This window comes from Panthera onca, chromosome A1 (genome assembly GCF_046562875.1).
Source record: "Panthera onca isolate mPanOnc1 chromosome A1, mPanOnc1 haplotype 2, whole genome shotgun sequence".
Classification (NCBI taxonomy): domain Eukaryota; kingdom Metazoa; phylum Chordata; class Mammalia; order Carnivora; family Felidae; genus Panthera; species Panthera onca.
The window spans coordinates 123615745-123641351 of record NC_138339.1 but is presented as its reverse complement, the minus strand read 5'-3'; the positions used below and the strand labels follow the sequence as shown (position 1 = coordinate 123641351).

The window sequence follows — 25607 nt, the reverse complement described above, 5'->3', positions numbered from 1 at the left end:
TACGTTAATACTCTGTTGACTTTAGATATCATGAACTTCATCTAGGTTCTAATAAAATTTTGCTGAAAGCAAATACATTTGATATGCAGCATCTTTAGGAGTTCAATATCTTCTTTCTTTGACAGAAGGAAATAGTGTTCTGTGAGATTGACAGTTCTTTAAATGCCGTGTGTTTATGGCAAAAGCTTTTGATAGACTTCATAGACTTTATTTTGATACACACTTTAAGGTCTCTTGACCTATGCTTTAATAGAGTATACCAAAAAGGGTCATCATCAACATCCAGTATAGTTCTTTGCAAGGATCGGGACCCTCTGGGCTTGTATCCACACCAAATGGTCCTAGCCTACTGTGTTTTGAGGTTTGCTGCTGACTTTATAGGTGTTTAGCTTTGATTTTGATGCTTTGAGTGTCTGCTTCTAGCAGCACCACCCCCAGCCCTTTTCCAGTTGGCTGCATCTCATCTGTTGTGGGCTGGGAAACCAGATCACGGAGCTTATTAAAATTATGTCTAAAATAAGATCCAGTAGGCTCTGAGTGACGAGGGCTTCATGTGTTCTGTGAACTGTGTGGTCTCTTTGGCTGCTCACAGACCTTTTTTACTTCCTGTTTTTCTTCTTTTGTTACACAGATGCAGGAGACTTTTGGGTGCTCTTAGAGTGCTATAATATTGAAATACAGGGCTAATTTCTTTATTCTGGGGAAGGATAAAAGACAATGTCTTGATTCTTTGAGGAGTTGAAGACAGACCAAAGTTAGGATACTATAAACTATTTTCTTAACAGTAATAGTGCCTTGTACATTTTACTGTTATCCTGATATTTATAGTTAACATTCGGTATACATGGCTTTAATGCCAGGATTATTACTTGATTTATTCTGTTCGTATGATAAAGATTTTTAGAGCTAGTTTCTTCTAAAACCCCTCAAGAGACATCACTCCTGGAAGTGGGGGGGAACCTCAGTAAAATAAAGATTTCAAACTCTGATAGTTCTAGGCCAACCAGGTAACCAAAGTGAGCAAAAAATTGAGGGGAACTAGAAATTACATATGCTATCAGAAGAGGGCAGCTGCTACCCTGCTGTCTCCAAATGTTGCTGTTACCAAGATCTGTGGGCCCACTGTTGCCAGGTCTTCCTCCCCCCCCCCCCCCCCTTAAAAGGGAAGCCACAAATCTAGATTTTGGCAACCAATTCAAATTAAAAACAAAACATACTTCTGACAGGTTTGGTAGGCTCCAGTTTAATTTATGAATTAACATTAAAAGATTGAGGTTCAGTAAGCAGTCAGGAATGTAAGGATTGAATCATTTAAACCATAGTTGCTATCTTTTTTAAAGTTTCAAAAGTTTATTGCTTTATGTAGATGGGCAAGATTAAGTAGGTTTTTTGTGTGTGTGTGTGTGTGAACTGTTAATTAACTTCTTTGCTGAGGTTTTTATATGGTTATGTGTGAGGTCATAGGGAAAGCCAATTTAGTACATGCATTGATTCCCACAGAAGTTCGTTTGTATCTTACTCTTAACCTCATTCTGCTCTGTTTCATGTTGTGAATCATCTTTGTATAGACTGCACACTTTGAAAATGTTTTGAGATTGGAAAATTACAAAAGGATTGATTCTTATCTTTGTAACACTGCAACAGTATTAAATTAAAAAATAATTTTAAAATACTGTATTTTAATCGTGATACCACAGTATTATCAGAGGTAAGGGTAAAGTGAATTCTTGTCAAAATGGCAAAGCAAATTATCAAACTGTTCTGTGGAGTATTGGTAACCTTAATAAATGGTTCACTGAAGATAGCTGTTTGAATTAGATCTATCTTAGAAAGCAGATACACCTTCTTACTCCAAAAAATAAGTTTCTTGAAATCTCTGCAGAGATTCTTTATTTAGTTTTAGTTTTTTTAGTTTTTCATTAGGAAATGATTCTTTCTTTACAAAGTTTCATTGGATTGAGAAATTTTCTTTGGCTCTTCCAGGTTGCTATTTAAATGTAATTTAAACAGCCATCCTTGAAGGATAACTTAATTTTGGTTGCTTTAGACACTCTCAGTGTGTATTACTGTACTGCTGACTGACAAAGAGGAAGTTTTGACAAAGTCCAATTCTAGATATTTTAGTCCAGAGAGAGGGCTGCTAAAATATCCTAGGCGGTTCCCAGGATAGGAATACCTGACTCATGCCTGATGCTGCCAGGAACCTCTGCAGCCTCATCCCAGAAATGCAGGAGCACACTTTTTTATTTCTGTAGAAATAAAGTTTTGGTGGTTAGGTTCCCAGGCTAACCTTCAAAATCATATTTAACTATGACATAGGAAAATAAAGTACCATTTGATCTGTCTCCAGAGTCAGGTGACGTTTCACGTAATAGAATCATAAAATGTTAGAACTGCAGCACATCTCAGAGCTACTCTCTGAAAAAGCCGTGTGACTTCTAGAGCTGAATCAAGAACCTGGGTTTCTTGGGTATGTCCAGTGTCTTTTCTGGCAGACTGTGTACCCTTATGGATCTGTTAGGTATGTAAATCCAAAGGATGCAGTCTTTTTCTTTTGTTCAAACAGTTGGGCATTCAAACTGTGCCTTGGAACCAGATCTTTGCCTTAGCATCTCTTTTTATTATTGAAGAGATGTGTATGAACTCCCTTAAAACTACACAAAGTTCGGATATTCTGTTCTCCATATACCTTTCAACCTTTCATCAGAGTTAAATGGGTTTTCAATCTCTAAAAGATTAAGAATCCCTGTCTCATGTCCTTCAACACTGTTTTAATGTTAGTTGGTGACCCAATTACCTATTCTACAGAGAAAATAGAAATATGTGAATTCTTTCAGATTTCCTTTGAAGCTTTTGAAAACAAAAACAAAACCCTGTAGCTACCATCTTTAGAGTACTCATGCAGTTTCACAATTACTGAATCTTCTGAACACCCCTGTGAGAATTCTGTTCTCCCCAGGTTAGATGGGAGAATAGACACTTGGAAAAGTAAACAAACTTGTTTATGATTCTGTGGTTATGGTAAGAAAAGCCAGGATTCAGATTCATGTAATCTTGACTTTAGCCAGCCATTGCTCCAAATTGACCTTGGTCATCACTCTTCTTCCTTCTTGTGTCTGGAGAAGCTATACTTTTTCCTTTGACAATCTAACTTTTGCTTTCGTATTCTTTCTGCCAGGTCCTTGCTCTCTAGTAATTTACTCTCCTAGTTTCTCCTCTTCTCTTCTCTTCTCTTCTCTTCTCTTCTCTTCTCTTCTCTTCTCTTCTCTCCCCTCAGCATTCAAGCTTCCTAAACAAAAATAAACGACAACAAAAAACTTTTTAACTCCCCTCCCCCTCTTTCCTCTTCTTTTTCCCTCTCATCTCTGGCATTTCAGTGCCAAAATTCTTAAAAGAATAGTCTATTCACTATTCTGAGATTGCTTAGTAAGGTCACTGGTCATTACTTAATTGCCAAATTCAGTGGACACCCTCCTCAGTTTTTATTTAATTTTTATAACAGTTAACGTTGTTATCACTCATTTTCCTTAGCTTCTGATAAACTGCTGTCTCTTCCTTCCTCATATCTAGTGTCTCCCAACTTTATTGGAATGCTTTTCAAACTAATATTATTGATGGATACAAATAAGAATTCATGAAACATTGCACACTTGGGTTAAGATTGACCTCACAAATGGTCCCGGGTAAATCAATTAAAATGCATATATCACAGTTAGGTAAATTATTTAAAAACAAAATATATTAAGAGGAAACATTATTGTTTCTTATAAAGTCAAACTATAAACATTTTTTTTTTTTAAGTTTACTTACTTATTTTGTGAGAGAAAGAGAGCAGGGGCAGAAAGAAGGAGAGAGAGAATCCCAAGCAGGTTCCATGCTGCCAGTGCAGAACCTGATGCTGGGCTTGCTCTCAAGAACCGTGAGATCATGACCTGAGCGGAAACCAAGACTTAGATGCTTAACCGGCTGAGCTACCCAGGCACCCTAAAATGGTATTTTTCTTACCTAATAAAAGAGATCTTCATCAAGGGCTGCATCAAATGTGTTACTGTATGTAGCTTTCATTATAGTACAATACAAAAATTTGTTTCTAACAGGTACACTCTAGCAAAAGAATGCAAAGTGTGTATTTGACATCATTCTTGCAGTTAGGCAACTATCAACATTGTTAATTGTCTCATGAGTAGAAATAGACAGGTTGTCTAATTAAAAAACAAAAAGAAATTTATGCTTTGCTCACGTTTATTTCAAAATAATTTGACTTTTGGGGCTTAAGAATCAAAGGACTTTGTTTTTTATTTAAAGCTTCCATATTCTAGTTGTAACTCTATGGGGAATGGGTTACTATTGTAGAAATACTTAATAAACAGTATGCTTTGATTAAATCTCAAATATATATTGAATTACGGCAAGAAACTAGATAGATAGTGGAGTCAGATAGACAATAATATCCTTGAGTAAGTGCTATTTGTGCATCACAACACAGATGGACATCATTTGTTTTGTGTTCTCGTTTCTTCAGACAAATTATGGCTTTAAACCTGCAGAAATATGTAATATTCTTAAAAACATGTATTAAAAGTAGATAAAATTTAGGGCAAAAAATATTGTCACCTTTATGTTTCATTCCTAGAATACAGACTAGTGTTTTGTGAGAAATGCTACTGTAATTGAAATAGTTCTGATTGATCCTTTTCAGAAACATTTTCCTTTAGTCTTTGTGTTTTTCCTTATACAGTGAATGTCTTCTCACCCCACCCCCTCCTCCTGAATTCTTTATTTATCCTTGGAGACCCAATAGAAATGGCTTTTCTCTGTGCCTGTGTGCCCCAGGCATGCAGGCAGTAGGGTTCCACTATAGAACTATTTCTTAGTATGTAGACATGATTGATTGTTCTTCCCCTCTGGACTGAGCTTTCCTGGGCAAAGTCCTTGTCTTGCTCATTATATTTCCAGTATCTGATGCATAGTAGGCCTTCAGTTTTTGTCAACAATATTGAGCGAATAATGACAGCAAGTGATATGGTGAAAAAAGTAGTGGGATTTTGGAATAACATATCTGTTGAGTCCTGTGCTAGCTCTGTGGCCTTAGGCAAGGTTACTTCGCAGATTTTTTTTAGCCTCAGGTTCCTTGTTTATAGAATGAGGGTAGTGTCACTTACCCTGCAGACCTGTGGAGGGTGAGTAGAAAGGAAAAACAGACTACATAAAAGGTAGGCTTTAATATAATCATTGTGACTTAACTGCTACAGTTAGAAAGTTGCAAATACAATATCTAGAACATTTTATTCTTTAACCATTTAAGAATAAGTTGTTAACATGATGTCTCATCACCCCCAAATACTTTAATATGTATTTCTTATAAACAAGGACATTCTGCCACATAATCCTAATACAGCCTTCAAAATTAGGAAATTTCCATTGAGATCTTACTGCCATGTAATCCTCAGACCCCATTCAGGTTTTGCCAGTTGTTCCAATAATGTGTTTAGAAAAAGGATCCAGTCCAGAGTTACTCGTTGCATTTTATTATCTGTGTATACTCTTGCTTAATTCCTTAGTCTCTTCTTGGCTTCGTGACCTTGACACTTTTAAAACATTAGAGACCAGTTATTTTGCAGAGTGTTCCTCAGTTTGGGTTTATTCTCGTACGATCAGATTTAGGTCATGGATGGAGTGCCTTGCTGGCTCAGTTGGTAGAGCATGTGGCTCTTGATCCCAGGGTTGTGAGTTCAAGCCCCACATTTGGCATTGAGCCTATTTAAAACACACACACACACACACACACACACACACACACACACACACCAAATTTTAGATTAGGTTGTGGATATGTGGTAGGAATGTCAGAAGCAATGCTGTGTTACTGTCTTTGTTACCCTATCAAATGGTATGTGATTTTGGTGGGATTCTTTTCATTGCATCCTGTCAGGTGGTATGCAATTTCAAATTGACCCATTACTGAGAATTTTCACTTCTATTACTTGATTAAGGTAATGTCTACCACGGTTCCTTACTATACAGCCAACTCTTTTTCCCTTTATGATTAAATAAGTATTTTATTAGGAGACATTTTGAGAATATGTACTTATCTTATTTGTGTTATTTATTTGTTTCACAGAAAGTACCCCAAGTCTTAGCTACTTAAACATTTATTATCCCATAGTTTCTGAAGATCAGAAATCTGAGAATGGCTTATAGCTAGGTGATTCTGGCTCACGGTCTTTTTTGATGTTGCTGCCAAGCTATTGCCTGGAGCTGCAGTTCCCTGAAGACTGGAGAATCCTCTTCTAAGCTCATTCCCATGGTTGTTGACAGAACTCAGTTCCTTGTGGGTTATTGGACTAAAGGATTAATTTCCTCCCGGCTTAAATCTCTCCATAGGGCTGCCTGAGTATGCTTAAGACATGGCTTCCCTTAGAGTGCCCCCAGAGAGAGCTAGAGCGAGCAGCCACAGTATCTTTTATAACCTAATCTCCCAAGTGACATGCTATCACTTTGCGATATTCTGTTGGTTTCATAGACCACACCTGGTATAGTGTAGGGGAGAGAACTAAAGGGTTTAAATACTAGGAGTCAAGGATCATTGGGAGCTGTTTTGGACCCTGGGTACCCCACTGTCATGCAAAAGTATTAACTTACTTATTTTTAAACTTATATTTGGACTCATGATTTCAAACTATTTTATTCAGGTAGATTATAGTAATATCATTTATTTTAATTCTCAGTTGTTTTGTTTTTCCCTCATCATTCTTTGAGCATTTAGTTTGTTTTGGCAGCATAATATATCCCTGGCTTTTTTTTTTTTTTTTTTTTTTTTTTTACCCTGCTCTAGCTGTGTAATCATCTATTTTTCCAAGGCTTCCTAGTTCTGTTTACTGGAAAATGGTATTTAGAAATCAATATTTGGATGCTAGGTATGCTCACTGCTCTTGAAATCTCACTGCTTCCAAGCTTTCTCAGTATAATCAGTGGATGTAGCTAGGGAATATGTATATGTATATACAGACACATGGACACACACAGTACACACATTTCCATGTATATTTAGTTTTCTCTGTATATATTAAAAAAAAAAACATGAGTTCACATTGGTACCTCTTAATTCCAGTCGAATGCCATAGGGTTCACCCTATATTTCTTCTTTCCAGTATAACCATTTCTTTTCTGACAGTGAGAAGCCTGTTACTCTTAATAAATGTACTCATTTCATCAATTTTCCAGTATAATCAACCTCCCAACGCTGGGTGCACCTGCATAGATACCATTCTTGCTTTCCCTCCCCAGGAGTTGCCCTTAATTTTCCTGACTTGGACATCTTGCACTGGGTCATGTACATCCCCTTATAGATTTTCTCAGAATTTTTAAAAAACAAAGTAAAATAAAGGACTTTTTGTTTGACATACATATTTAGATAAAAACTGTTTAAAGTAATAGTGCTAGTCATATAGAACATTACTTAAAGCAGATACAGGAAGTTCATCCCAGTAATTGTAACCACATAGCACTTTTTCCAGTTATGGAATATGGCTCGTTCTTTTCTTTTACCTCTCTCCCTTCCTTTCTCTTCAGTTTTAAACCTTTATTTGATAATCAGCACTTAGTTCTCATCCACATTAACTGTCTATAAGTTTTTGAAAATGGTGATAGGTACTTAGGTAACCAGTGTATAGAGCTTGTTTGGTGAATCTTCATCCTCCTTTTTCTGGACAACTGCACATGTAAGGTATGGAACATTCCTTATTCCTTTGGCCAGACAGCTTCGTTCAGCCAGGTGTCAGTGCACACATCTGGAGTTCCCATTGCCTTTGTGGCAAATTTCTGGAAGTCTTTGAGTGCCAAGGGGCACACTTCTTGAAACTTACTGCATGGATGCGCTTTTGAACGTTAATGTATATTCTCTGGTCACTACCTCATTGGTGGCAGAACAGCCCTTCTTCTTAACACCCTTCTTTGTGGTAGCCATTCTACTAGGTCCTGTTTGGAAAGGGAAGAGCCCGATGTATTGTGGAGAATATGGCCTTTTCTACAGCCATTCTTGGAGTAAACGAAGACCATGGTTTTAATTTAGTGTTATATTCTGAGGTAGTTTTGATTAGTAACCTTATAAGCTAGTCTCCATTCTTAGAAATAGTTGGAAACAACTGTAATTAAAGTTCTGAAACTTATCTTTTATTATGAAGTAGTTTATGAATACAAAAGGATTTAGACACTGATATGACCAACACCTATGTACTTACATGCAATTTAATATTCAGAACTACCTAATTTAGCTCTAGTGTTAAAGTTTTGTTAGCAATAGCTTGTCTTTTTTTTAGGGTTTTTTTTTTTTTTCTTACTAAGTAAACTCTCCACCCAAGTTGGGGCTTAAACTCATGACTCCCAAGATCAAGAGTAGCACACTCCATTGACTGAGCCAGCCAGGCACCTCAATAGCTTCTCTTTTTAAAGTTTGGCATCTTTGCATATTTAGAAATATTCATGTTTTCATAAAGGTGTGTTGTTGTAGGTGATGGGAATTGCTTGTGGAACCCCCCCCCCCCCCACTTGACTTAATTGCATTAAAGCAATACCATATCCTCACTGAGTTTAGTAGTAGACCAGATTTTTTATATCTTTAAGCATTGCGCTTCACTTTTGTTGACTAGAAATAGTAAAATCCACTTTGAAATTATTGAACATACCGGCACTATGTCATACATAATTTGTGAGCTGTTTTTAAAATCTGTGAATTACCATGATATTTAGTATATCTTTTATGAGATTGATTTGAAAGCATTTCCCAAGTGTTTAAAACACTGACTAAATTGGTTTAAAACAAGAATTTGAAAAAAAATTTTAATGTTTATTTATCTTTGAGAGAGAGAGAGAGAAAACGTGCGTGCATATGAGCTGGGTAGGGGCAGAGAGAGAGGGAGACACAGAACCTGAAGCAGGCTCCAGGCTCTGAGCTGTCAGCACAGAGCCTGATGTAGGGCTCAAACTCATGAACTGTGAGATCATGACCTGGGGTGAAGTCAAATGCTTAACTGACTGAGCCACCCAAGTGCCCCTGAAATTTGAGTTCTTTTTGAAAAGAGAAATATTTAAAAAAAAGAGAGAAATATTTATACCCTTTGTTTTCATTACTGTGGGACAAATCTTGAATGAAGAAAGTCTGTTTACCTTACAGTGCAATCCCAAGACATGCTTATGCAGTTATTTTTTTTCCAGTATATTCTTTCTGTTCCTCTTTGTTGAATCTGTAACTTGATGTGGAAATTCAATTGAATGAGGTCACATGCAACATAATACAAGGTTAAAAAATTGTTCAGACTTCAAGGAACAACCCGAAGCTAACAGTGTTTATTGGCATTTGGAGAGGAGCTATTTGTTTCTTAGCCCAGATAGTAAACTTGACTTGATCTGTAATTTTAGAGCCTGAAGTAGGGCCACTACTGTGGCACTCTTTTTACTTATGTGGTAGTATATTCATTGTCTTTTAGCTTCCAGGATTGCTGTTAAGTCCAAAACTGTTCTGATTTCTGATCCTGTATATGTGACCAGTTTTCTTTCTGGAAGCTTATAGGTTTTCTTTTTTTTTTTTTTTTTTTTTACTTTTTTTTTAATTTATTTTTGAGACCGGGAGAGACAGAGCATGAACAGGGTAGGGTCAGAGAGAGGGAGACACAATTTGAAACAGGCTCCAGGCTCTGAGCTGTCAGCACAGAGCCCGATGTAGGGCTCAAACTCATGGACCGCGAGATCATGACCTGAGCCGAAGTCGGCCGCTTAACCGACTGAGCCACCCAGGCACCCCCAGGTTTTCTTTGTCTCACATGTGATATTTCATGACAAGTGGTGTTGTAGGTCAATTTTCATTTATTTTGCTCAACATTCAGTTGGTCTTTTTGAGCCAGAAATTCACGTCCTGTTTGTTTTATTTTGTTTTCTTTTCCAAATTATATTTAAGCTCTAGTTAACATACAGTGCAATATTAGTTTCAGGAGTAGAATTCAGTGGTTCATCACTTACATACAAACCCAGTGCTCATCCTAACAAACGCCCTCCCTCTCCCTTTTTTTTTAATGTTTGTTTATTTTTGAGAGAGGAAGTGTGGGGGAGGAGGGGGAGAGAGAGGGAGGGAGACAGAGGCTCTGAAGCGGGCTCTGCCCTGACAGCAGAGAGCCCCATGGTGGGCTCACACTCACGAACTGGGAGATCATGGCCTGAGCCGAAGTCAAACCCTTAACCCTCTGAAACACCAAGGTGCCCCAACAAGTGCCTTCCTTAATATCCATCCCCCATTCGTCTCCCTTCATTAGCCCTCAGTTTGTTCTCTGTTCTCAAGAGTCTCTTATGGTTTGTTTCCTTCTCTTTCTTTTTTTACCCCCCTCCCATATTTTCATGTTTTGTTTCTTAAATTCCATGTATGAGTGAAATCACATGGTATTTTTCTTTCTCAGACTGACTTATTTCACTTAGCATAATACATTCTATCTCCATCCCCGTCATTGCAAATGGTAAGGTTTCATTCGTTTTGATGGCTGAGTAATAACTCCATCTTCTTTATCCCCATTTTCTTTATCCACATGTCCTCAAGTTTTGAAAAATTTTATTGAATCATTTTGTTCATGGATTCATTAACTTCATTTTTCTCTTTTCTCCCTTTTTTTTTTTTAACTATTACCGGATGTTGGACTTCCTGGACTGCTCTATGCCTTTTCCCTCCACACACCTTCTACCTATATGGATTTGCCTATTCTGGACATTTTATATAAATGGAATCATACAACATGTGACCTTTTGTGTCTGGCTCATTTTGTTTAACAGTGTTTTCAAGCTATATCCAAGTTACAGTACATATCAGTACTTAGAATTCCTTTTTGTGACTGAATAATATTCTGTTGTATGGGTAGCTAACATTTTCTTTTTCCATTTACCAGATGATGGGCATTTGGATTGTTTCCATTTTTTTTTAACCTGTTAAGAATAATGTTTCTTGAACAGTATTTTTCAAATACTTTACAATTTTTCTGTGAACATTAATTTTCGTTCGTATTGGATATATACCTAGGAGTGGAATTGCTGAGTCATGTGGTAATTGGATGTTTACTTTTTGAGGAATCGCCAGACTGTTTGTAAACAGGCTGCACTATTTTACATTCCCACCAGCAATGTATGCATGTTCTAGTTTCTACATATGGTCATCAACACTTGTTACTTTATTATTTTGATGATAGCTTTCCTAGTAGGTGTCAAGTAATATATGATTGTAGTTATAATTTACATTTCTCTTAATTACTGAATGATATTGAGCATCTCTTCATGTGCTCATTGGCCATATATATACATCCTCTTTGGAGAAAGGTGTATCCTTTGCCCATTTTTATTTACTTATTTTTTTAATGTTTATTTTTGAGAGAGACAGAGCGGAACTGGGGGAGGGGCAGAGAAAGAGGGAGACACAGAATCTGAAGCAGGCTCCAGGCTGTGACCTGTCAGCACAGAGCCTGACACGGGACTCAGACCCACAAACCTAGAGATCATGACCTGAGCTGAAGTTGGATGCTTAACAGACTAAGCCACAGGTGCCCCTGTTGTTGTTGTTGCTAAAGGAAGTTTGTTGTTTGTTTTTTCCTTTGCCCATTTTTATTAATAAATATTTTTTTAATGTTTATTTATTTTTGAGAGAGACAGAGAGCAAGCAGGGAAGTGGCAGAGAGAGAGGGAGACACAGAATCCAAAGCAGGCTCCAGGCTCCAAGCTGTCAGCACAGAGCCGTATGCGGGGCTCGAACTCGTGAACTGCAAGATCATGACCTGAGCTGAAGTCAGATGCTTAATTGACTGAGCCACCCATTTGCCCCTCCTTTGCCCATTTTTAAATTGGGTTCTTTATTGTTGAGCTGTAAGAAGTCTTTGTATATTCTGTATACCAAACCATTATCAGATAAGTGATTTGCAGAGTTTTGTGCTTTTGGTGTCATATCTAAGAAAGTGTTGCTTAATCCAAGGATACAAAGATGTACATTTATGTTTCTTTTTAAGGGTTTTATAGTTTTAGCTGTTACATTTAGATCTTTGATCTGTTTTTTAAATTTTTTTCTTTTAATTACATATACATAAAACCTTCCATCTAAGCTATTTTAACATAGACATTTCAGTGGTATTAAGTACATTCATATTGTTGTACAACCATTACCACCATCCATTTCTAGAAGTCTTCTCACTTTTCACAACTGAAACTCTGTTGCTGTTAAACAATAACACCCCATCCTCTGTCTCCCCAGCCCCTGGCAACCATCATTCTACTTTTTTGTCTTATTTTTGACTAGGTTTCTCTTTTTTTTTTTTTTTTTAACGTTTCATTTATTTTTGAGAGACAGAGCATGAGCAAGGGAGGAGGAGAGAGAGAGGGAGACACAGAATTGGAAGCAGGCTCCAGGCTCTGAGCTGTCAGCACAGAGCCCGACGAGGGGCTCGAACTCAAAAACCGTGAGATCATGACCTGAGCCGAAGTCGGACGCTTAACCGACTGAGCCACCCAGCCGCCCCAACTAGGTTTCTTATATAATTGGAATCCTACAGTATTTATCTTTGTGTGACTTACTTCTTTTTTTTTTTTTTTTTTTTTTTAATGTGTGACTTACTTCTTTCACTTTAGCTTAATGTTCTTAAAGTTCATCCATGTTGTCAGAATATCCTTCCTTTTCAAGGCCAAATAATGCTTCATTGTACATATATACCACATTTTGCCTATCCATTCATCTGGTGATGGATTCTTGGGTTGTTTTAGCTATTCTGAGTAATGCTGCCATGAACATGGGTATACAGATAACTCTTCAAGACTGTGCTTTCAGTTATTTAAGGTTTATACCTAGAACTGGAATTGTTCGATCATGTGTAATTATGGTAATTCTACTTTTAATTGTTGGAGGAACTACCATACTGTTTTCCACAGTGACTGTACCATTTTACACTCCCACTCACAAGGGTTCTAGCTTATCTTGACCAAAAGTTGCTACTTGCTGTTTTTGTTTTTTTGTTTGGGTTCTGGTAATAGCCTTCCTGAGGGGCTCCTGGGTGGCTCAGTCTGTTGAGTGCCTGACTTTGGTTCAGGTCATGATCTCACAGTTCTCCAGTTTGAGACCTGTATTGGGCTCTTGGGTTCTCAACTGTCTGTGCAGAGCTGGCTTTGGATCCTCTGCCCCCCACCCTCCCCTGCCCTGCACCTCACCCTCCTCACGCTGTCTCTCTCTCAAAAATAAATAAACATTTAAAAAATTGTAATAATAATAGCCTTCCTGACGGATGGGATATTGTTGTCTCTGGTCCCTTTTTTTTTTTTTTTTTTTTTTAAGTTTATTTGTTTTGAGAAAGACTGAGACAGTGTGAGTGGGGGAGGGGCAGAGAGAGAGGATCCCAAGCAGTCTTTGTGTTGCCAGCGAAGAGCCTGATGAGGGATTCGAACCCTTGAACTGAGATCATGACCCAAGTTGAAGTCAACGCTCAACTGACTGCACCACCCAGGCACCCGTTCGTCTTTATCTAAAGTTGATGTTGAAGATGAATCCTCAGATGGCTGATTTCTTTATTGTCAGTTATTTATATTAAGAGTGGGGTACTAGAAAACTGATGAAAAGGTCTAAGCATACAGGGATGAAGTTTGGCAACTGTAGAATTCAGTTTACAGTTTGCTGGCTAGGCTATTTCTCTAGATGAACCATTAATATCAGTGAATTGTAAAGCTCCTTGTTTTGTACTGGGCACGTTTTTCTGAGGATCTTGTAATCTCCCACCTAGACAGTACAGGCCTGGCTTCCAGTTTTCTCAGAATCACCAGGAACAAAGTTTGTATGTAAATGTTCACTTAATCTTCCTGTTTTCTGTACATCATCCATGCCTTTGTGTCAGTCTTAAGACCTTCTGTTTTATCCTTTCCAGAAAATAAACCTCTGACTTGTGGCTTGAGTGGGGAGGCATTCACTGAAGGAGTCCACAGTCAAAGAAGTGATCTAGACATACTTTTATTAGTTTTAAGTTTTAAAGTTATTTTTAAACTTTATTTATTTTGAGAGAGAGAGTGCAAGCAGTGGGGAGAGGGGCAGAGAGAGAGAATCCCAAACAGTGTTCGTACTGTCAGTGCAGAGCCTGACATGGGGCTCAAGCCCAAGAACCCTGAGTCATGAGCCGAGATCAAGAGTTGGACACTTAACTGACCAAGCTACCCACTTAACCTACTGAGCCACCCAGGCACTCCTGGAAAAGTATACATTTTACACTTGATCTTAGCCAAAAGGCCCTAAGAAGTGATGGAAAAGTACACTTTTTTTTTTTTTTTTGGAAAAGTATACATTTTAAATGACAAGCATTTTCAACAAATGCCAACAATGTAGTTTTTAAAATTTATTACCCTGTAATAGACATTTTTTCCAAGTTTTTGTATTGCTAGGGACACTGAAGCATCAACATTCCCATACGTGTTTCTTGGTACACGTAGGTGAGGGTTTCTCTTTATAGTTAGTAGAGTTGTTTGGTCTAGATTGTGAGCCTTTCCTTGTAAGATATTGCCACATTGATTTCCAACCTTTGTGACACCCAACTAACGAGATACAAAACTTTCTAATTAACTTTTTCTTTTAAAATTTCCCTCATTATGTGGGGTGTCTGGGTGGCTCAGTCGGTTAAGTGTCAGACTTCGGCTTAGGTCATAATCTCACAGTTGGTGAGTTCGAGCTCCGTGTTGGGCTCTGTGTTGACAGCTCGGAGCCTAGAGTCTGCTTTACATTCTCCCTCTCTCTCTGCCTCTCCCCCACTCATGCTCTGCCTCTGTCTCTCTTTCTCTCAAAAATAAACATTAAAAACATAAAAATAAAATAAAATTTCCCTCAATATGAGTATAACACACTATAGAGAAAAGCACTAAACAGATGTCTGATAAACCAGTGCAGTTTTCAAATATACACAAACATTGAACATTCTGTAATAAATTTCCAAGTACCCTATCACCTGTCATTTTGTGTTCTTAATTACCCCTTCCACCCTCATTAGATTATTTTGAAGCCAGTCCCAAATATCACATCATTTTATTTGTCAGTAATTCAGAATATACTACTAAGAGATAAGACAGTGGTTTTCAGCTCTGGGCGATTTTGCCCACTAAGTAACATTGGGCATTGTTTGTAGACATTTTTGTTTGTCACAACTGGGAGGCTAGTAGTAGGTGCTACTGGTATCTAGTAGGTAGAGGCTAGGGAGTTGCTAAACATTCTGCAATGCATAGGATAGCTCCCAACAGCAAAGAATTATCCAGCCCAAAATGTCAGTATTGCCCAGTTTGAAAAACCCTGAGACAAGAATTCTTTAAAAATCATGTGCATGGTACAGTTATCACATCTTTTTTTTATTATTATTAAGATTTTACTTTGGGGCACCTGAGTCTCTCAGTTGGTTGAGCATCTGGGTCTTGGTTTCAGCTGAGGTAATGATCTCACAGTTCGTCAGTTCGATCCTGTGTTGGGCTCTGTGCTGACAGTGTGCAGCCTACTTGGATCTCTCTCTCTCTCCCCCCCCCCCCTCTCTTTCTCTCTCTCTCTCTCTCTCTCTCTCTCTCCCTCCCTCTCTCCCCCCTCCCCCTTCTCCCTCTCCCTCCCTCCCTCCCCCCCCCCCCTCCTCTTTCTCTGCCTCTTCTCCCTCCCTCCCCCCACCAAAAATAAATAAGTAAGTAAGTAACCTCTTGGGGCTCCTGGGTGACTCAGTTAAGCATCTGACTTGGCTCATGTCATGATCTCACAGTTCGTGAGTTCAAGCCCCACATCATGCTCTCTGCTCTCAGTGCAGAGCCCACTTTGTATTCTCTGTCTCTGCACACCCACTGCGTGCATTTTCTCTCTCTCTCTCTCAAAAATAAGTAAATATTTTTAAAAATTAAAAAAAGATATTTTAAGTAATCATGGGGTTCAGATTCACAACCCCCACATCAAGAGTGGCATGCTCCACTGACTGAGCCACCCAGGCACTTCTGTAGTTGTTACATGTAGAATATGAACAATATTGTGATATCAAATGTCAGGTTTAAAATTTTTCTCCTTCAAATGAGATTTTAAGTATCTTTTACATTTGATTTTTTTTAATTAAAACAAATTCAACTAATTGCATTTGGTTGATGTCTTCTAAGTCTTTGTTAATATATAGTTGTCTTCCCTTTTTTTACACTTATTTGTTGAATAAAACATATCCCTTGTCCCATATACTGTCCCCCACTCTCTAGATACTGCTAATTGTATCTTTGTCTCCTTAAACAGACTTGAAAACAGTCCTGTTTGTAATGCTGCTTCCAGGAGTTGCTTGTACCATCAACTTGTGAGCCTTTATAAATTTGATTCCTTGACTTTTTCCCATAAATTAGGATTTACCTTCTTGGGACTGCTAAGTCACTAACACTTGTTGTTCTTGTTTTTTATCTTCCCAAAATTTTTTTGCTATTGTTCCGTCCACCATTCTTTTGTGCTCCTGGGTTTAAGCCTTAAGAAAAAAAAATCTGTTGACTCCTTAAATATAGAGAACAAACAGATGGTAAGTTACCAGAGAGGAGATGGGTAGGTGGGTAAGTGAAACAGGTGAAGGGGATTAAGAATACACTTACATTGATGAGCACTGAGTTATGTATGGAATTGTTGAATCACTATATTGTACACCTGAAACAAATATAACACTGTATGTTAACTACACTGGAATTAAAATTAAAAAAAAAATCTGTTGACTCTCATTTTAATAGGATTTTGGAGAGAGTAAAAGTTACGTGTGGAATCTGTCACTTTGCCTGGAAATTTGAGATACTTTGGTTCTTCCTATATATCTTTCTAAACACATGCTATAATTATGAGACCAAAATTCATATTTCTAGGAGTTGTAACTCTAAAGGAACAGGTACTTCAAAAGTCATAGAGTACAATAGATCTAATCATTTTTATGTAGCAGATAAAAGTATTGGACACTTACAATATTCTAAAAATAGTTAATAGTTTTCTTCTAGATCAATATATAACATTTAAAAACAGCTATCTTCTATGTTTAGCTAAGGTGGCTAGCTTATTATTTAAAACCTCATTGAAGGCTTTAGATGAATATTTATACCTACCAAGATTAATTATTGTTTGGTGTTGTAAAGGACTCTGGACAGTATATAAGGATGTCAGATCTGGAGGAAAGTGGATCACTTGAAATAAACTACTTTTATCTTCCCACTCTTAACAATATTTTAAAATATTAAAAATATTTCTCTTAACCAAGTAGCTTTCAGTAGCAAGGCAGTTGTGGATTGTTGAGGTTTTTGTTTGTTTTTTGTTTTGTTTTTTAGTATTTAGCAGAATTAGAAATTTGTGAGTGTTCTTGCTGAGAAACTGCTATGGTAATAATTTTTGCAAGGATCTATTATTCAGAGTCCTATTCTCTTTAGAGACTATGTAGGGGTATTTATCAGTTAGCTTTGGTGTGTAAAAGATGACTCTAAAGCTTAGTGCCTTAAAACAATGACTTACTATTTCTCGGGATTCTGTGGATTGATCAGACAGTTTTGTTTCCTGTTTTGTCAGCTAGGGCCATTTTTGTGCTCATAGTCTGCTATCACCAGAGTTAGAAGGTTCAAGACTTCCCCTAACAGGTCTGGGGACTTGATGCTCACTGTTGGCTGAAATGTATATCCTCAGCCCTCAAAGGGTCTTTCCAGCAAGATGGCCTGGACTTCCTATGTGGTGGCTCAGAGCAAAAGAAGGAAAGCTGTCAGGCCTCTTAAATAATAGACTTAAAACTGACACAGTATCACAATTGGTCTATTTTTTTGGTCAACCAAGATGGATAGCTAGCCAGCATTCTAGAGGAAGGGAAATAGATGATTTCTTTCTTTTTTTTTTTTAACTTGTTTTATTTTTTATTTTTTAAAATTTACATCCAAATTAGCATATACTGCAACTATGATTTCAGAAGTACATTCCTTAGTGCCCCTTACCCATTTAGCCCATCCCCCTCCCACATCCCCTCTGGTAACCCTCAGTTGTTCTCCATATTTATGAGTCTCTTCTGTTTTGTCCCCCTCCCTGTTTTTATATTATTTTTGTTTCCCTTCCCTTATGTTCATCTGTTTTGTCTCTTAAAGTCCTGATATGAGTGAAGTCATAATGATTTTTGTCTTTCTCTGACTAATTTCATTTAACATAATACTCTCCAGTTCCATCCACGTAGCTGCAAATGGCAAGATTTCATTCTTTTTGATTGCCGAGTAATACTCCATTGTATATATATACCACATCTTCTTTATCCATTCATCCATCGATGGACATTTGGGCTCTTTTCATACTTTGGCTATTATTGATAGTGCTGCTATAAACATGGGGTGCATGTGTCCCTTCGAAACAGCACACCTGTACCCCTTGGATAAATGCCTAGTAGTGCAATTGCTGGGTCATAGGGTAGTTATGAGATGATTTCTTGATAAGAAGAGTAGTGTGTTCTTATAGGGAGGGAGAAATTGTTGATAGCCATGTTTGGAGATTATTTACTGCAGGGGAAATTATAGTAAATGTTGTCTTAATAATGTGTTTATTTCTTGGATAAGGCCATGTGTTAAGAATTTAGGGGCGCCTGGGTGGCGCAGTCGGTTAAGCGTCCGACTTCAGCCAGGTCACGATCTCGCGGTCCGTGAGTTCGAGCCCCGCGTCAGGCTCTGGGCTGATGGCCCGGAGCCTGGAGCCTGTTTCCGATTCTGTGTCTCCCTCTCTCTCTGCCCCTCCCCCGTTCATGCTCTGTCTCTCTCTGTCCCAAAAAATAAATAAAAAACGTTGGGAAAAAAAAAAAAAATTAAAAAAAAAAAAAAATTTAATTTAGTAGAATTTTGTGGTTTTGGATTCATTAAAAACAATTCTTATGGTTGAGTGATATTAAATTAACATTTTCCAAATGTTAATTCAAAAAAGTTTTTCTGAAGATTTGTTTAGCCAATCAGTAGGAGGAAGGAAGAGAGAAGTAGACGGGAAGGGAAAAGGTTTGTTGGAGTGAAACCTAAAAATATGATTGTTTTGCAGAAAAAGGTAGCCATTTATTTGGGGCCTGGTTTTTTCCTGTCAGTAACGTCCTAAATTGCTTTATTTTTTCTTTTTTCTCCAGCTTTATTGAGATGTAATTGACATTTAATACTGTTTTTAAGTTTATTTACTTTTTGAGAGAGAGTGCCAGCAAGCAAGAGAGAGGGTGAGAATCCTAAGCAGGCTCCGTGCTGGCACTGCGGAGCCTGATGTGGGGCTCGATCCCATGAACCATGAGATCTTGGCCTGAGCGTAAATCAAGAAAATCAAGAGTCAGAGCCTTATCCATCTGAGCTACCGAGGCACCCTATAACATTGTGTAAGTTTCAGCTATACAGTGACGATTTGATACACTTACATATTGCAGAATGATTACTGCCATTGTATTGGCTAACCACCTCCACATGCCACATAAGTACCATTTCTTTTTTGTGATGAGAACATTTAAGATACACTGTCTTAGGCAATTTCAAGTATATCATACAGTATTACTAAATGTAATCACCTTACTGTACATTAGATCTCCACAACTTGTCCGTCTTATAACTTGAAATACTGTGACCAACATCTCCCCATCATTTCCTCCATCCTCCCACTCTCCCAAGTTGCTCTGTGTAACCTAGTGCTGGGAAACTAAGGGGAATGAATTAAAAAGATAAAAGATACTAGTATATAATTTCCTTTTTTTTTTTTTTCTTAACATTTATGTATTCATTTTGAGAGAGAGATAGAGCACGAGCAGGGGAGGGGCAGAGAGAAAGAGAGGATCCCACGCAGCCTCTGTACTGTACACTCAGAGTTTTACCTGGGGCTCTAACTCATGAATCGTGAGATCATGATCTGAGCTGAAACCAAGAGTTGGTTGATTGATTGACTGAGCCACCCAGGCACCCCACTAGTATGTAATTTCTAAAAAGCTCTGTATGTACTAGAATTAAATGATTTCTTGTAGCATTAAAATGTAATTACTGGGCCCTTTTGTGTTTTTCACCTTATATTCTTTAAATTTTTCCTGTAAGACTTTAAAAAATTAAAAATCAAAGAGGTGGTTCTCTTCTTGGTTGCCTGTGTGTTCTGGAAATTGTTGGATAAAATTTGAGTTACAGGAAGAAAGAATTTCATACTACCAGATTTGTTCCTACCGAGACTCCGACTTAACTCATGATCTTGAGCACACATGTATTTTTTTTTTAACGTTTATTTATTTTTGAGACAGGGAGAGACAGAGCATGAACGGGAGAGGGTCAGAGAGAGAGGGAGACACAGAATCTGAAACAGGCTCCAGGCCCTGAGGTGTCAGCACAGAGCCCGACGCAGGGCTCGAACTCACGGACCGCGAGATCATGACCTGAGCTGAAGCCGGATGCCCAACCGACTGAGCCACCCAGGCGCCCCAATAGCACACATGTATTAAGAAACTTGAGGACACACCTGAAGCTATTATTACACTGTATGTTAACTAACTGGAATTTAAATAAAAACTTAAAAAAAAAAAGAGAAACTTGAGGCCGAGGAGGTTGTATTTTTTTTATTTGATGGGTAATATTTTCATACTTTCCCTATTGTCATACCAAAGAACTGCTTCGCTGCTTGCCACCTCCTCTTTGTTAATCTCAAAAATGTTCCCGAATCCTCAGTAGCCCCACTGTAATGATTATATGGGTTAAACATTCCCTGTAGGTTAATAGGTCAGATATGCCATATTAAAAATTGGCTTTGAGGGGCACCTGGGTGGCTCAGTCGGTTGAGCGTCTGACTTCAGCTCAGGTCATGATCTTGTCATCCATGGGTTCGGGCCCCGCCTTGGGCTCTGTGCTGACAGCTCAGAGCCTGGAGCCTGTTTCAGATTCTGTGTCTCCCTCTCTCTCGGCCCCTCCCCCACTCATGCTCTGTCTCTGTCTCTGAAAAATTAATAAACCTTAAAAAAAACATTAAAAAAAAATACTGGCTCTGAGAGTTATACTTTGTTCTTAATATTAAGGTATAAAATGTTTTTAAAACAGGTAATATTCATTGTTCATAAACCTTTCCCCAGCCTAACTATAGATTTGAAATTTTTTTTAATATTTATTTTATTTTTGAGAGCGTGAGTACACGTGCAAAAGAGTGGGGGAGAGGCAGAGAGGGAGACAGAGGATCTGAGGTGGGCTCTTGAACTGACAGCAGAGAGACCGATGTGGGGCTCGAACTCACGAACCATGAGATCATGACCTGAACTGACTGTTGGAGGCTTAACCAATGGAGCCACCCAGGTGCCCCTATAGATTTGAATTTTGTTGGGCCCTTTCTCAACCCTTGCTCCTGATAAAGTGGAAATTCTTCTCGAGTGTGAATTTCATCATAGGAAAACAGAAATTGTTCATTTTTCTTGTCATAGTTCTATAATATCTTCCCCAAGACACTAATAAATGCTTCTATTATGGTGTAAGAGATACTTGACTGGATGGCATCTCAAGTGATTTCAGTGTGGACAAAGAGCTCCTGTCTCTTAGCTTACATAAAATGTAATTTTGAAAAGACATTTCTTCAGATGTACTTATTCACATTTTTGTTAATATTGTCTAGTGTCTAGTTTTGAAGGTTGGAGTGTTCCAGGGAGACACAAAAATCTCATTCTGTCAAGTTAGTATTCTGAATAACTGTTCTAAAATACAATCGCAGACTTGAGACTTGGTTTGGGTTTTGGTTTTTTGGTTTGTTTTTAATTTGAATTGTATTTTCTGTGCCTTAATCATCACATGAGAGAGCTTTGCGAATATGTAGCCAGTCTTCTAACATAGTAAAACTTAATGGCTTAGTTGACTTTGGTTACCTATGTTACAGAGATTGTCAGTCTTTAGGAAGACTGATTTAACTGGACAGATTATTCATTTTGAACTCCTGAGGTTAGTGTTGGAGAACTGGTTAAACAGAAACTGACTATGCTTTGGTATTGAAGAGTAAAGTCATTGAGAAGTAATACTCTTAAATTTCAAGGATTTACAGTTCTAAGTAACAGTTTTTATATATTTCAAAACATCTGAGAACCAAAACTTAATCGTATACTACTTACTAAAAATAGTACATGTGAGTTTTTTAGGGGATGGAGCATAGCTTTACAGGGTATAATGGGAAATAGAATGTCATTTTTACCTCTTTGAGGTCCCTGTTGTCCTGCCATTTGAAATAGCACAGACATATACCAAGATAGGGGCACCTGGGTGGCTCAGTCAGTTAAGTGTCCGACTTCAGCTCAGGTCATGAACTCACGGTTCATGAGTTCGAGCCCTGTGTCAGTCTCTGTGCTGACAGCTCAGAGCCTGGAGTCTGCTTCAGATTCTGTGTCTCCCTCTCTGTTCTTCCCCCGCTTGTACTTTGTCTCTCTCTCTCTCTCTCTGTCTCTCAAAAATAAAGATTTAAAAAAATGTTTTTTGAAAAGAAATACACCAAGATAATTAATATTAATTAATTTCCCTGTTTTCTCTAGCTTGGGACTGTGGTACATGATTATCGTTATAGAAGAGTGTGGCAGTGACCTTTGACAAAATAAATTCTTTAGGTTTCTAGTTGGTATGTAGTTGTCAAATGAGGTGGAATCAGCTGGTGAAGCATACAAGATTCTGATTACCTAATGCTAGGAAGGGGGCTTTTCCTGACATTTCAGGATTTTCTTTGGAGCTTAGTGAGTGGTGGAATATTTTGGCATACGTGCTTCAACTGTCTGTTAGCTCATAGACTGTTCTCATCTATCTGGCTATGGGCCACCCTCATTTTGGACATAGAGTATTGAAGAGCATTGACCACTGCTTCAGTAACTGAAAGGAGAGGGAATTTCAAACACTGATAGATTCCCTATATAAAGTCTAGCCTGCCCTGACAACCTTGCTACCACTGTTCGTCAGCTCCAGGAGTTGTTAGGAAATCATAGCTGTTTACTTCTTTTGCTTTTGATACCATGTGCACCTCCCTAATGTTTTGTCCCCCTGCTTACTACGTAAGTAGTCTTCTAGAAGAGTTGTGCTTCCCCTGTCCTAACTAACTCTTTTATTAAGTCATCTTCTACTTTGGCCCTGATTGCCAAAATTCTAAACTTTGCTAGGTATAGGATCCGATGGCTACACTGTCAGAGGATATTAATGCCTTTCCAAGTACTTTGTTGAATCTAAGATGTCATCATTTGAAAGATGTATACCATTATTGTATGTACTAAGAAAGAAAACATACTACCAGTTAAGCTGACATGCCATTGATTGTAATATGCAATTTGATTTCAGATATATATATAAAATATATATTTATATTATATTATATTGTATTATATATATTTAAAGTGTCTTAACAATCAAAGAAAGATGGTATTCTCTTTCTCCAGCTACTTAAAATTACTCTGTAATTGTAACTATTCTTCAACAGATACTTGGTGCTTCCCATGGACCAGGCATTGTGCAGAAAGGCTGGATGGAGGTCAGGTCCCTATCTTTCATTTAATGTTGAGAGACATTAAATAATCACAGAGATAAATATGAACTAGACTGGGTTATTAAAGCAGCTTGTGCTTCTCCGTCGTAGTATTTAATAAGAAATTGAATGGAAATGGGGGGCTTCCTGGAATCACCTCTCCAAGGACAACATTTAAGTGAAGCCTGAAGGTGCATGAGGCAGGTGTGTGCAGAGTATTCTGGCAGACTGTTCCTAGAATCTTGGACTGGTTGAAAAAAAAATTTTTTTTTAAGTTTTGAAATGAGTAAATGGTAGTTCATATAGGAAAATAAAGTCTAGAAAAAGTTCTTGATCTTCAATATGAACAAAGAATGTTGTCTTTAATTATAATAGAACATTTCCATCTATGTGATAGCTGCTGAAATACTTAAACTTACTGTTTTTCCGTATCATTCAGACTGACTCCAAAATACCCGTTCCATTCAAATTCAGTAGTTCAGTATCTTTTGTATATTACTGTGGACTGTTTCCTGACACTGTCAGTGACTAAGCCAAATGACTAGGCTTCTCTGGGAAGTTGATGTACTTTTGTTTATCTTCCCATTTGCAAGTGTTCAAGTACCAGTTCTCCGTGGTACTGTACTAGGCATTCATCCATTCATTCATGCATTTGAGTGCCTCTTACATTCCAGGCTCTGGGAAACAGAGTAAAGAATAGGATATATCTTGTCTTTCACTTAAGGAGTTTGTAATTAAGCATTCAAGGGGTAGAGGTGAAGGTATTTGGAAGTTAACTTTTGATAGTTACAGGGAAAAAAAATTGAACATAAAATATTACTATACAGTACTATATTTGATACTAGGTTTATATAGTACATTTAATGAGTAATGTAGCAGCTTGGAGGAAAAAAGATGTCCCTGGGGAATAAAAAATATTTTTTCATTCTAAGGAATCAGTATGTGAACACTAATTTTTTAAATTGGAAGTGTTTAGTGTTGATGTGGTTTTTTAAAAAATATTTTATTTCTGGGGCGCCTCGGTGGCTCAGTTGGTTGAGCGTCCGACTTCGGCCCAGGTCATGATCTCACAGTCCATGGATTCGAGTCCTGCATCGGGCTCTGTGCTGACAGCTCAGAGCCCGGAGCCTATTTCAGATTCTGTGTCTCCCTCTCTCTCTGCCCCTCCCCTGTTCATGCTCTGTCTCTCTCTGTCTCAAAAATAAACATTAAAAAAAAATTTTTTTTTTTTTTTAATTTATTTCTGAGAGAGATAGAGTAGGCGAGGGGCAGAGAGAGAGGGAGACAGAGGATCTGAAGCCAACTTTGCACTGACAGCAGAGAGCCCAATGTGGGACCTGAACTCAACAAGCTGTGAGATCATGACCTGGGCTGAAGTCAGACACTTAACTGACTGAGCCATCCAGGACCCCCTATTGATGTATTTTAAAACCATAACTGTGCTTTTGTAAAGTTAGGTTAAAGTAAACTGAGGTCTAGCTTTTAAAACTAATTTTTTTAAAATTCTTATTATTTTAAAGAGAGAGTGAGCGTGTACGAGTCAGGGTGAGGGGCAGAGGTAGAGAGAGTGAGAATCTTAAGCAGGCTCTATGCTCAGCAGGAAGCCCAACGTGGGGCTTGATCCCATGATCCTGGGATCACCACCTGATCCAAAATCAAGAATCAGATGCTCAGTGGACTGAGCCACCCATTTGCCCCTATGCTGTGTAAATTTCTGTTATGGTTTAACTTCTTTGTTTTATAGTTGTAAAACTCTGGTCTGGAGAAGTTGAAAGACTTGCTTAAACTTACCTAAGAACATAATAATGAAAAAACATCAAAAGATGTTAAAACTTAGGGAACCTGAGTGGCACCTAGGTGGCCTAGTTGGTTAAGCATCCGACTCTGGATTTCAGCTCAGGTCATGATCTCACGGTTCTTGAGTTCAAGCCCCATGTCAGGCTCTGCACTGACAGTATGGAGCCTGCTTGGGATTCTCACTCTTTCTCTCAAAATAAATAAAGTTTTTAAAAATTAAAAAAACAAAAACAAAACACAAAACTTAGAAAACCTGAGGGGTGCCTGGGTGGCCCACCTGGATGGGCGTTAGGCTCTTGATTTTGGCCCAGGT

The 25607-nt window shown here is 38.1% G+C and overlaps 1 protein-coding gene across 3 annotated transcripts in view; it reads left to right on the top strand.

Moving 5' to 3' along the window:
- UBE2D2 (ubiquitin conjugating enzyme E2 D2) overlaps nucleotides 1-25607 on the top strand; it is a 54029-nt gene that overhangs the window by 3043 nt on the left and 25379 nt on the right. Inside the window, exon 2 of one of the 3 annotated variants that reach the window (XM_060637856.3) lies at nucleotides 23453-23503. The exons of 1 other annotated variant lie outside the window; for it this stretch is intronic. In XM_060637856.3, coding sequence (XP_060493839.1) covers nucleotides 23453-23503 — 51 coding nt within the window. Of the gene's footprint in view, nucleotides 1-16285; nucleotides 16344-23452; nucleotides 23504-25607 lie in introns of all 3 variants that reach the window. One more of the 3 variants, XM_078450547.2, reaches the window with a different exon arrangement.